Raw genomic sequence first — 13610 nt, forward strand, 5'->3', positions numbered from 1 at the left:
ATATTATTTGGGAATTTCACTCAGAGGCCACTGATGACTACTTCAGGAAATAGAAAAATAGGTCACACTGATACAATAAGGGTGCTCTTGAGGATGAGACAAGGCACATTAGGGCAGAGTAGAAAGTTTCACACTTCATCTAACTGAGCTTCACCTGATTTGGGAATCTATGATGTTCATGCCAGGCACCTGAAAGAAGAAAAGTTAAGCACTAATTTTGACGAGCATAAAAAACTTACCCTCTAATGTGATTCTTATGAATTTTGCACCATTAACAAAAGCACTTTCATAAGTAATTGAAAAACATCCACTTATTGTGGAAGTTCAATACAAATAAAAATACCTGACCACTGTTGTTGGGAAATTTCACACCAGTACTTCCTAACTGAGAGAATATCCTTCAGCAGAATGCTGCTGTAGTCAGTCCCATAGGCAGCACAGCTAAATCTATTCTGCAGAGTATCCATGATGTGCTTCAGAAGGTCCTGACATTTCAGACGTGGTCCTCCTAAATAAAACAATATTATCAATGAAACAGCAATAAGCAATGCAAGCACTGCCCTTCAAGCTCCTATATTCCCTTGAAGACAATGGCCCGGGTTTTGCAGACAGTGGTGAAACAGAGGCAGACATGTGAGCGGAGCTGGTGGGGAGAGGAGAAAGATCCAGAGGTGCCGATGCCTAGGAGGGTGTGCTTGTTTGTTTCAACTTACCTCCTGATTTCCACTATCTGCTAGGAACAGTCCTAAATAAATCAGTGTAAATAATTGTATAAATATGGGCAATCAGCCCAAGTTTACTCACCAACAGGTCCCAGCACAGGCTGCCCCAGATCTATTCCTGGTGAACCACAACTTCTGGGTTCCAGTATAAGTCAGTTCCTTGGAAGCTGTGGTTCCACTGCAACCTTCAATAGTGGCAAACGTCTCAGCATTTGCCTCCATTAGGACCACAAGACCCAGGCCGTTGCAATTATAAAAATCCAAGCAAGAATTCCCTTTAAAATGAACTCGCAGGGCTAATTTCACCGCCCTGTGAATCTTACTGAAATACACTGACATATTTTGTAATTAACAAATAACCTGCCCATGAATGCTAGCTGGATTGAATAGCTGTAGCCTACAATGAATTTCTCTCATCTAGGCTGAGTACTAGAATAGCAACAGAAGGTGACAAAGGAATGGCTCCCAAAGCATGCTCCAAGAACTGGAATTTTTCTATTACAATATTAGGAATAGGGACACAATTGGAAGGGGGTGGAGCTGTCCCACACAAATTTCAAACTCCACCCCACCATTTAGGTTTCTTTAATAAACTATAATATAGTGCTTTCGATTGACCATTGCCCTAAATGAAGAGTAATTTTATTTCCAACTTTGCAATTCAACTAATAGAGCAAAGCATACATAAAGCACCTGAGACTGTAGCTTTAAGAGATAAAGATGCTGTAGTTGATGGAAAGTTCTTGTCTTAAAAATGTCTTGACTTGGAAACATTCAAAGAGAAATACAAATCATGAGCTTTGAATACTCGCCCCTTGCTTGGATGAGTGAAGCTTCGACAATAAATGCTGGGCTTTGCAATGATGCCACATCTCATGAATGAATCTGTTTGCAATGCAACAACACTTACAGAAAGTTCATGGGTGCAAACAACAGGTGCAAACAAGCTCAACTGTGATGCCCATTACACTCAACATTCAAAGCCATGGCTTGTACATAAATAATGGCGTAGTGTTTTTAGAATCTTACCAATTCATAGGATGGTTGAACAAGGAGGAAGAGAGGAATGGCTATCAAAACACTTTTTCGTTTATTGGCATTTGAGCCTCCAACGACAAAAGTCTAGGTACAATTTTTTTTTAAGTATGGATATATGTAATATGAATAATTTTTAAAAAAACACTGCTATTTTGTGTGTGGTGAGATGGACAGAAAGTACTGTCTCTGTTTATTCTTAAAAGTGGGCCCAAACAGTATGCCACTTGCCAACTCATCAGTTAATGCAAAACCTTTTTTGAGAAAGGTTGGAAACCAGATCATAGTTCTAATTCAAAAGAAACTGTTTACATTCAGCTGACAAACCTATTCATTTCAAAGATTTAATAATTTTAAGTATGTCATCAGAAACTCAAAATAAAAGCTGCTAAAAAAGTTAGTCAATATAATCAGGAACTATTATTTCAGGAGCAACCATGACCTCCAGAGTGATTAGCCAGCACTGAAGAGTTAGATTAGCATTTTGTGTTTTTTTTTAAATTAAAGTGAACATATAAGCAATATGTCTTAAGAAATGCTCAGAAAAATACATTACATATAATTAACAATACAAATAAAGAATACAAATAAAAATAAAGAAGATTTTCATCAGGAAAATGGAAAAAAAAATAAACATTTAGATTTTGCTCACTTTTATTGGCCCATCGGATAAAATATTTCATGATACTGCCAATTTCTTGCATTTTCTTCTGCCGGTTGGCTTGAGTAGTTGCTGATACATTGGGATTGGCTGCCTGGAGACATTCAGTTTCTTTCTGGATGTACCTTTGAAGAAACCTAGAATACAAGCAATTTGTGAATGTGAAACAAAACAGGGTCATAGTAGGAATAGAATCAAAATAGAATTATTTGACATTTTATTAAGCAACACTGTTCACTAGATTAAATAAAGAAATATGGCAACAGAATGGGCATTTGTGACCAGGAATATCATATGCTCGGAGGATAATCATCAACATGGACGCGTTGGGCCAAATGGAATGATTTGTTTTGCAATTTCAATGCAATTTTGTGTAATGACAAATTTTAAGAAAGTAAAACTAGGTCAAGCTGTGGTTATAGAAAGAAGGGGCAATTCAATGAGTGTAGGCTTCCAATCTCTACAATGGAATGGGAAATGGCCATTACATAGTACTGTGCTTTATTTTGCAGAAACCTCTCCACATATCAGGAAACTTTGAACACACACACACACACACACACACACGAGAAGGGCAAACATACGGTTATTAAAGAAGTGTAGCAGACTTCCAGCATACTGCATTAAAAAAGTGACTTTCCATTTTAAAGTCAAGATATTTTGAGGTGACAAAATAATTGTTATCACTGATAAATAAAAGGGGAAAGAAGCTAAAAGATGCTATTGATTAATTTGTGCAGAACTTGATATACCCTCTGGAGTGAGCTGGGTGATTGGTCCAGAAACACAAGGAACCCTGATGGACTCACTATCAATGCTACAAAGTACAATATAAAGTATGATGAAGCAGTCAGATTCTTTCACATATTTAAAAAAAATTGACAACACAGTAAAAAAATTCTGTATCTTTCCACAACATGGTACGTAATTTGGGCTCTTACGTATATGAAAATATATTTTGTAGTTCAGTACTTGCTCTGTAATAAAGGCTTCTGATACTTGATTAGGCATCCACAATGCATTTTACAAAGGGACATTTGGCAAATTTACCTAAAAACTGCATCCCAGTTCAACTGTTTTGGATGTTTTGATTCAGAATTTCGATCCAACTGCTCTATGGCTTCTGGCGATCGAATAAGACGTTTAAATTTTTCTATTTCTTTCTAAAAAAGCAACAAAGTGTTAAAGCCATGATTAGCCTGGTGAAAGACAATGCACAAACTACAATGTATGCATTCCATCTATGGATTAAAAATTACAAAATCAGGCAGTAAAGTCCTTGCATATAAGTTAATCCTTAATACCACAAAAGAGCAACAGATCCACATTCAGGAGCTGTTCCTCTCAATCCTTGCAAGGATAGAAGGCAGGAGAGGGCAGAAGAAATAGAATGAGAGTCAGGGAAAAAAGTGAAAGGGGAAACATCAGATCAGGGCAAGGGAATAAAAAAAATATATAATGCAACAAAAAAATAACATTCAAACAACAGGCAGCACTAACTGAAATTAACTGTCAAGCTTTCAATTTTATTTTTCAACTCATTGGCCACAAAGTACCTTCCATAGTTTTCAAAACATTTAATGAAACACATCTTACTACCTTTCTCTCTGTAGCTTTGTCATTGTCAAACTGGCGACAGCAAAGGTAGAGGTCATGAAGTACAAGGCTCATGATTTCTTTGAAGGGCAGTGGAATGAATCCTACCAAATAAAAATGAACAAGTGCTTACACATTTAATGAAAAACCATCAGCCTATAAAAAGATTCTCATGAAGAGATAGAAACTATGCTTCTCTGTAAACATAAAAACTGAAGATTTAATGCACTACAACATGGCACAGTGGACACAGGATTGCAGTTGTCCTTATCATTCTCAGGCCTAAGCTGCCACAGGAGTTACTCATTGCTTCCACAAAGACAAGAGGGGAAAGAATAGGCACATGGCATGTTGGAGCCTAAATTTGTGAAACAGATTGGATGCTTTCTACTTAAAACATCTTAGAGAGGTGCAGTAAAAATAGAAAATTCTGGAAACACTCAGCAAGTCAGACAGGATCTTTCATCAGTTTTTAACCCAGCATTTCCTGTTTTTATTTCAGATTCCCAATATCTGCAAATGTTGCTTTTGGTATATTGTTATGATCTCTGTAGAGACTTGGAACTTTTATTTTGGAAATCCAAAAAGCCAGTTTTAATAAAGGAATGAAGCCACAAGGTTCACAGTTTAAATCAAAAGAATTTTACTACACAAAAATCAAAGAAAATGAATGCTTAATAACTACACTCTATCTTAAATAGTCGATTATGTTAAAGATATTAAAAGTACAATGAACACAGATACTTATATTCTAAACTGAACTCCTTACTTCAAATTTCCTTCTACATCCATTTGACTTATACCCAATTTGAGGTTTTGGGGGTATTTATCCAAAATTGAAAGATTAACCACTTGCTCTGAGTACTGTTTCAAAGGCTCGTATTATGGCCAAGATCTCTTGGGCCTTCTGCTTACTTCCAGAAAGATTGACCCATTTAACACAGGCGTTGCTAGTGTCTTAAGCATAGCCACCTCGGGTCAGAACTCTCCTGGTTCTAATATTCTTTAACTCTGGAGTCTAGCAGCTAAAGCTTTCTCCTTCTCTTCTCAGCTTGACTGTCCCCAGAAGTCCAACTCACTGCTTGTAATGTCCTTCAGTTATTAAGGTTTTTAAAAATCCTTTTAGCCAATCTGTGGAATTTCACCTGAATTCTGCTAGGAAGAGATGTTCCTTGCTCTGCAGCCAGATTGTGCTGAACTCAAAACAAAACCCTGCTTGAAACAGAACCACACAATCTAATCACCCCTACAAAATTGTTTGACAGTATAATCGCGTGTGGTCCTTGAATACCAACACTTGGAAGACACAAGTGTATGCTTTCAATTGGAAACACTGTGAGGCGAAGCAAAAGCTGCATTTAACCAGGTGTGGTACAATCCTCAATCACAGGGGTATTCGGTGTACCTTACAGTCACATTTGACCGAACACGGATATTCAAAGAGCACTTCAAGGAGCTGAGAAAGAAACTAAACTCCAGCGACTGCGTACTCCAGAAACCAGCCAACACAAAATGGGGAGTTGAGCCCATTTTGTAGGAACATGAGGACTTTCAAATCTGGGGAACTTGGTTCCTTCAAAACAACTCACTTCTGGCATTGACAATGAACGAAGTGTACCTCAAAATGAGTGAGAGTTGCAGTGGCAAAGGCTGATAACAATATGACCAAGTTAAAGCTGAGAAACAATCCCCCAACCCAGGAAAGCGAATATGAAAAGCCAAGGCAACTGCTTGAATGTTGCACAATGCACTGCCAACCTGGTCAACATTGAAATAAATGAGAACATCAGATTCAGGTTGCAGTTCTGGAGTGACAAGCCATGTCAATGAGCTGTTAAAAAGGCACTTTCTTTATTGAAAATGTTTGAGAATCCCATTTAATATAGTCATGTGGTTCACGTTTTATATTATATTGCAAAATGGTCTAACTTTATGATTAAAAATGCCAAATGCTCCTGCTCATCTCCATAGCCAGTTTACTCAAGCTATTCGATACCCAAGTTGCAGTTTCACTGTCTTAAATCACGTCTACACCACAGGATCATTCACACAAATATTTTAACATAAAACTAAACGAATGTCACAATCCTCATTTCCTATTGCTAATACAAATAACTGTTCTGTCAATTTAACATTTTAATAGCTCCTTTTAAATGTAAATGAAAAATAAGACAATTAAAATGTATTCCTACTATTTGTAAATTCAAAACTCTTAACTTTACATACAAACTACAGGTACTTATTAACTTAAGTAAAACACTAAAGCAGTTATGAACCACAAAAGAGATGGACAAGGAAGGCTGAAGCACTGAAATTAGTAAAGCAAGATTGCAGGTATTGTATTCAAAACTGAAAAAAGTCACATGTAAAGTATGTTATTGAGGTACCACCCAGAATGGCTAGTTCCAAAAAAGTATCTTTTTCGGCTATTCACCCAGACTAATAGTCCTGTAAATATATAACTCTAGTGCAGTTGCAATATTTCAAAAATATTGCACCTATATTGCACTATGAGCATATTATTGTAATAATGCTCTGTGGCAGGGCCACCTGAAGCAAAGGTATATCAAACATCTTTCAAATCATGGAAGAGGGAATTAAAAAAGGGTTCTTTTAAAACGTTCACACTTACATAAAAACTCAACAGTAATGTTGCTTACTTCAAATATTAAGAAAGGTTATGTGAAGGATATGAAGAGATGAAGGCCACAGCTGAATGATGCCAGCCAAAGATTCTGAGCAGTAGTCACACACCGACCCAATAAAGAAAGCAGACATAAAAGCATTACCCACCCTTCATCAACCAACTCCAGAAAAAACGGGAACGATTCATTTCCCACCCATCACGGATCAAAGAACACGAACAAGGTAAAACTGCCTGCCCATCAGATAAAGTGTTAGCACTCCAACAGCTCTCCTCTTCCTTAGTGCTGTCTCCCCCTCTCTCTGTCCATCACCAAACTTTCCTCTTCTCTCTCTTTAGCAATCAATTCCCAAGGAAGAAAAGCCTCTTTCTCTTTGCCAGACTGAAGAACAGCAATAAGGCTGTGTTAACACTGACAACCCCAGACCTTCCACCCTCTCCTTCCTTACCCTGTTCTCACTTTCCTTCTTCCCTATTCCTCCTCCCACTCCATTTTTCTTCCTTCTCTCTCTCCCCATAATCCCACTTGCTCTTCTCTCCCCTTCCTGCCATGTCCACCATTCCTTATCTCTCCCTCTGCCCCCGTCTCCTTCCTTCCCCACACCATCTAGAAAGAGGATGTACCGCAGAGCAGAGTCAGAAGAAAAGGAATTTGGGTGAATTTGAGGCTGGAAGAGATTGCAGAGATAATATTGTGAAGCAAACCTGGGGATATTTAAACTCAAGAATGAAAAGTTTTTATTTAATTATTGGAGACAGGGAGCTAATGTAGGTAGGTGAGGAGTAATGGATGAGTAGAACTTACTGTAGAAAAGGATACACGCAACATGGTTTTGGACAAATTGGAGATTATGGCATTAGGAAGATCAGAGAACACCATAGTGAGCAATGAGTCTAGAGACCACAAAGGCACATCTAACAATTTCAGCACTGGAAGGGCTGAAATAGAAGAAAGTGGTCCTTGTGACGGAGAGGATGTGGAATTATATGCTCAAATTAAGGGAACTGAGGTTGCTTGGTCTGACAATGGTGTATTAAAAATGAGACCTCATTTTGACTCCTGAGGTAATTCAATAAACACAGCCCCATTTGCTTAGTACAGGTCTGGACTTTCATTTTTATTAAACACAAATGCAATTCCTAACATTCCTCTAAAGAACATCTAAATCATTTTAGGCCCCAAGCATGGAATATCCTTCCTGAACCCCTCTACCATCTGTGAAATGTTTAATACCTCCCACTTTAAGTAATCTTTTGGTCACCTGTCCAAGTATCTCCTTTATATGGCTTGCTGTGAAATTTATTTGATAACACTCCTGTGAAGTGCCTTGGGACATTTTATTATGTAAAAGATGGTGCACTGGTTGTTGTTGTTTGGGACCATGACGCCAGAAGCCAGGAAATGTTGACATTTTCTATATGCTGGGAGCCTCCTCTCGGCGAAGGTAGACAGACAGACAACAAAATTCATCATTGCTTCCAATTTGCCAGCTCAGCCTTCAGCCGACTGGGGAAAAGAGCATTTGAGGACCAGGATCTCAAACCTGAGACTAAGGCCATGGTTTACCACGTTTCCTTACATGCCTAAATGCTTTAGAGATTTGGACAACCTACAGTAGGGATCTCAAAGCACTGGAGAAATGTGATCAGCGGTGCCTTCCCAGGTCCTCCAAAGTGAATGCTAAGAAAGGTGGTCCAACAGCATGGTCCTCTCTCAAGCCAACTTGCCCAGCATTGAGGCGCTAATCACTCAAAACCACCTCTGCTGGGTGGGACATGTCATTGGTATACATGACAACAGACTCCCTAACAACTGCTTTACTCGGAACTCGGTCACAGCAGGAGACTCCCGGGAGGGCAACAGAAACCCTTTAGCAATGTTCTCAAAACAATGCAGAACGCTGAACATCTCCATGAGGTAGAATTTCATGCCCTCCCCCATGGCCAGTTTGGTGGCCAGGAAGGTGGGGGGCATGTAATCAGACAGGAGGGCAGCAGATGGAATCCCAGCCGCTTTCCCCACTTCCACCTTGATTAAGTCTGTGGTGGTCAATGGATGCCCTTGAGAATGAAAAGTTTTCTCAAGTGGTGTTCCACAGGGTTCAGTGTTGGGACCCTTGCTGTTTGTATTATATATTAACGATTTGGACATGAACGTGGGGGGCATGATTGGGAAATTTGCAGATGACACGAAGATCGGCCAAGCAGTGGATAGTGTAGAGGATAACCATAATCTCCAAAATGATATAGATGGGTTTGTGCAGTGGGCGGTAAAGTGGCAGATGGATTTTAACATAGAGGAGTGTGAGGTCATACATTTAGGCAGGGATTACAAAATAAATGGGAATATACTAAGAAGGGTAGATGAAGTGAGAGATCTTGGCATACAAGTACACAGGTCCCTGAAGGCAGCAGTTCAAGTAGACAAGGTTGTAAAGAAGGCATATGGAATGCTCTCCTTCATTAGCAAAGGTATAGAATTAAAGTAAGGAATTGTATAAAACACTGGTGAGGCCACAACTGGAGTATTGTGTGCAGTTCTGGTCACATTAGAGGAAGGACATAATAGCTCTGGAGAGAGTGCAGAGGAGGTTTACAAGAATGTTGCCAGGGTTAGAAAAGTGTAGCTACGAGGAGAGATTGGATTGGTTGGGGTTATTTTCCTTAGGACAAGGAAGGCTGAGAGGTGACTTGATTGAGGTGTACAAAATTATGAGGGGAATAGATAAGAGTGGACAGGATAAAATTGTTTCCCTTGGTGGAGAGTTCTAGAACCAGGGGACTTTAGAGAACTTTTTTATGCAGAAGGTAGTGGGTGTCTGGAATTCACTGCCCAAGTTGGTGGTAGAGGCAGAAACTCTGAACTCTTTAAAAAAGTACCTGATCTGCACCTTAAGTGCTGTAAGCTGCAGCGCTATGGGCCGGGTGCAGGAAGGTAGGATTAGAAAGGGCACCTGGGTATCCTTGGGCTGGCATGGACAAGATGGGCCAAATGGCCTCCTTCTGTACTGTAACTTTTCTATGGTTCTATGGAATACACGTCGTCAGCCTTACTCTCCTGCCAACAATGGAGACCCTTAAGTGGGTAATTAATGCCAACTTAAGGACCACATGCCACCACCACTGTTATGAATCCAGCAGCGGGTGGGAGGCTCACCATGCAGGAAGCACAAGCAACCTGTATGGGATTGTTTGCAGGCTCCCAGAGGGCATCCCTCATTCAAAAGCAGTCAGTGTCTGATCAAGGGACCCAGCATTGGTATGGGGGGGGGAGAGCTACTGATAGCCACCCTGCCCTTGCTGCCGACCCACCTCCCACCATCACTTACCTGGGGCCTGGGATCCAGCAATGATACCTGGCCTTGGGTAGGTGTCATACCAGCAATAGCCACTGCCCCCAGTGATGTTGCCATTCAAGAGAGCTGCCAGCCTCAGGCCTCGATCCCAAGGAAGACCCACCTCTGTCCACTCAATTGCCCAAGTGGCACTTCATTTGGTGGGCATTTCCTAAAAGGCAACGTGGAGCTCTTGCTACCTCTTCAGCCTACAGGAGAGACACCACATCACTCCATTAATACCATCCAAGAAACTACGGCTGGTGATCAATCAAAATGGAGAAGGATCATTTGGGAAGGTAATGAACAGAGAGAGACTGTTGGGAACACGCAGAGGCCATGTCAGAGAGAATGGAAAAACCTCTAAACAACTCATCTACCCGCCCCTCCAAACACCACCTGCACCACATGTAGCAGAGTCCGCAAATCCCACATTGTACATCTCAACCACCTCAGAACCCATGGAACAGGAGTGGAAACAAGTCATCCTGGATCCAGAGGGATTGCCGAAGAAGGACAGTCCATCCCCTGGTCTTGGTCCTGGCGGGAAATGTTCGTAAATAATCAGCGCCCGCCCTGACCTTCCGCACCCGCCGACAGCAAAACCGAGCGAGCTTTCCACAGACAATTAAAAACCCGCACATTGAAATCCTAAACACTCCCCGCGAATCAAATTGCAGGAGATTATTCATCTCGACTCCCCCTGTTATTCTAGTCCAATCCCATCACCAGCGGACCTGGTCCAGATACAGCTTTTTAAATATTATCTCTCCCTCTGTCACCGACACAGCGCCGAGGCCGAGCGACAATCACAATGTGCCCGCCAGACAATCGCTGCAATTCCGCCATAGAAAGGCAGCATCACTTGGTCAGGGACAGGCACTCACAGAAACAAAACTCTGCACATCAACGTGGGCCCGAATCAAACTTCGTTTAAACCCGAGCTCCAGCCATGGATGAAGCGCACGAGAGTCGCTGCTGCTATTTACGTTAGAGGCGATTTACATCAGATTCCGACCCCCCCGCCCCCCACCCCGTTAACTATTGCGCATGCCCAGGAGCAGAGCGGCACTCTGGGATTTGCAGTCCATTGAACTACAGCTCCCACAACACATCCCGTTTTAGCCTCACTTCTGCCGGAAGTAGAAGCGCGATTAGCGCAGTCTTGTTTTTACGCGCCATTTTCAGCTGGAAAGCGGCGTCTGATGTGATTGAGCTGCGAACACCGGAGGGAAGTCACCGGCCGCTCCTCCCGGCCACTCTCACATCCTGAGGCTAATTTCGCGATCATGCTGCTGCCTTCCGACATAGCGCGGCTTGTCCTGGGTAAGTGGGGCCTGGAGCTGGAGGCTGGCCGGTCGCACTGGGCGGTGCTGGGCCGCTGATGGGGAACGCGTTAGACCGGCCGTGAACAGAGTTATTTGGCAGATTGCAGTGGGTGGGTTATCAGCCGCACATTGATGAAGGTTTATTAATCGGTTAACTTTGATCGTAATTTATTCCAGGTTTCTTTAACATTTTTGTATCGTAAAATTGACTCGCAGTCAACGAAAGACCCGGGCGGGGAGGGCACCACCTCGATTTAATTGTGTTGGCAAATGTATGGTTCTCTGACGTTTCACTTTCCTCTTGCCTAAACGGAGTGTCATTACCTGTAATTGACAGCCCCAGCTCTATGACATTGTGTTGACATTGCTTCACATGCTTTTGGAACATGGGTGAAATTGTTCTTAATCTGCTTCACAGGCCTTTTAATTCACCTACAAAGAATTAGGTGACAACTTTGCTATTTACTTGTAAATGAGGCATTGGATGTGAATGTTACCTTAAATCATGGTATAGGTTGTTTTGTTTTTGTGTAATCATATTCAAAATTGTGTTACAATTTGTGCCGGGTAGAATAATAGCTCCATTTCATTTCAGTTATTCTATGTGTAAAGGATTTCAGTTCCCTTGTCAGGTCCAATTCCATTAATGAGCTCGGCTGGCTGTTCAGATGTCAACATTCCCTTGGAATACTGTGCAGCTACTGGTATCAGTTATCAAATCATTGGTTCTGCAATTTGGCTGGGAGTTCACTTGATTCCTATTTTTCTTAATTGTGTGTCATTCTGGAGCTGCCTTGGTCATAAAAAGATCCAGCTTCCATTTTCTATTCACGCCTTGAGGTACAGAAAGGCAATTTTTAATTGGCCGTGAAAACTATTTGGTCATTAAGCAACACCATTTGGCAGATAATGGATATCAGAAACTCCTCATGATTGGCCGTCATCAGCTATCCCTCGATTCGAGGATGGCATCTACTCATGGTCACGAGTTTCTGACGTTGGCCTTCATGTGGCCAAGCAGACTGGTTTTCAGCTTGCAGATCTTAGGACACATGGGGCAGGGCATCCCACGAGGTAGTGGTATCTGGAGTGCAGGATTTGCTTTCTTTTTTTGCTGCCGCTCTGCCTCATCATTAAGGTGTTTGGACTCAGCGTGAGCAAGGTTGGTGGACAAGTCATCATCATTTTGAGCAATTGATAGCAAGCTCCTTCCAGTCATTAATGCCAATGCTGCTGTACTTCAGATAGAGCTTCATAGTATCTTTGAAGTATTTTAATTGTCCTCCCCTGGAACGTTGGCCATTTGAGAGTTGAGAAGACAAGACTTGACAGGGGAGATGTTTTTCAACCATCTGGAAACAGTGTCCAGTCCATCGTAGTTGATTTTGTAGAAGTTTCTGCCTGAATTCTTTTTGGAGTTGGCTTCAAGAAGGACACTAGCATTGGTTCAACTGACCTCCCATTGAATTCAGAGGATGTGGTGGAGGCATTGCAAATGGAATTTCTCCTGTGCTCTTATGTGTTACTGTTTCACAGTCCAGATCTCACTATAGTACGGGAGTGTGGTGACAACTGCTCTGAGTCTCATGATTGGTACAGTGAGCAGCACAGTTGCCAAAATATGTAGTATAGTACCATCATCCCAATGATCATTGTATGGAAGCGCAATCAGTGTTAAGAGCCCTTGTTTTATTTATATCTTTCTCCTTAGGAAGAAAAAATGTACCTTTTGGTATCCTTTTTGGTGCAGTATATAAAAGAAACAACATGTGTTTATATAGCTCCTTACCTAACCTCAGATATTCCAAGGCTATTTACTCTGAGATACTTTGAAGCCTAGTTATTGCTGTAATGTAAAAGTATGCCAAATGGAGTGTACACATTAGGTCCCAGAAATAATAAGCTACTGATTAGAAAATCTGTTTTTAATGATGCTGGCTGAAAGATAAGCAGATTTGAATGATCCCAATATCTAAGAGAGCAGGTGAGTTTTTGGTTTAACATCTCATTTGAAAGATGGCAACTACAAAAGTATAGTGCTCCCACAGATCTGTGCCAGCCTAGATTATGTGCTCATGTCTTTGAATTAGGACTTGAGGTTGAATCTTCTGTTTCTGAGGTGAATGTTCGACCACTGAGACAAGCTTGACTAATACCATGATAGTGACTGTGGTTTGAAATATTTTCTATGTACAGAGAGATTTGATAAGATACTAGATACTTGCAATTTCTTTCTCTTGCTCCTATATTGCAATCTTGCACTGAATTTTTAGATTTCTTTGAAGTTCC

The 13610-nt window shown here is 41.2% G+C and overlaps 2 protein-coding genes across 10 annotated transcripts in view; one reads left to right on the forward strand and one right to left on the reverse strand.

The window, feature by feature from the left end:
- The window catches only part of atm (ATM serine/threonine kinase), a 190193-nt gene extending 179177 nt beyond the window's left edge, over window positions 1–11016 (reverse strand). For 6 of the 7 annotated variants that reach the window (XR_005944414.1, XR_005944415.1, XR_005944416.1 and 3 more), the window contains exons 1-5: window positions 10881–11016; window positions 4018–4118; window positions 3469–3581; window positions 2410–2555; window positions 344–508 (exon numbers count right to left, since the gene is read on the reverse strand). Coding sequence is in view for 4 of the 7 variants with exons in the window: in XM_041198875.1 (XP_041054809.1) it covers window positions 344–508; window positions 2410–2555; window positions 3469–3581; window positions 4018–4089 (496 nt within the window). In the remaining 3 variants the exon portion in view is untranslated. The remainder of the gene's footprint in view (window positions 1–343; window positions 509–2409; window positions 2556–3468; window positions 3582–4017; window positions 4119–10880) is intronic. The other variant, XM_041198876.1, reaches the window with a different exon arrangement.
- A 124-nt stretch (window positions 11017–11140) lies between these two features.
- The window catches only part of npat (nuclear protein, ataxia-telangiectasia locus), a 42196-nt gene continuing 39726 nt past the window's right edge, over window positions 11141–13610 (forward strand). For all 3 annotated transcript variants that reach the window (XM_041198522.1, XM_041198523.1, XM_041198524.1), the window contains exon 1: window positions 11141–11319. In XM_041198522.1, the coding sequence (XP_041054456.1) occupies window positions 11283–11319 (37 nt within the window). In that variant the 5' untranslated portion in view covers window positions 11141–11282. The remainder of the gene's footprint in view (window positions 11320–13610) is intronic.

The sequence above is a fragment of the Carcharodon carcharias genome, chromosome 11, assembly GCF_017639515.1.
Source record: "Carcharodon carcharias isolate sCarCar2 chromosome 11, sCarCar2.pri, whole genome shotgun sequence".
Classification (NCBI taxonomy): Eukaryota; Metazoa; Chordata; class Chondrichthyes; order Lamniformes; family Lamnidae; genus Carcharodon; species Carcharodon carcharias.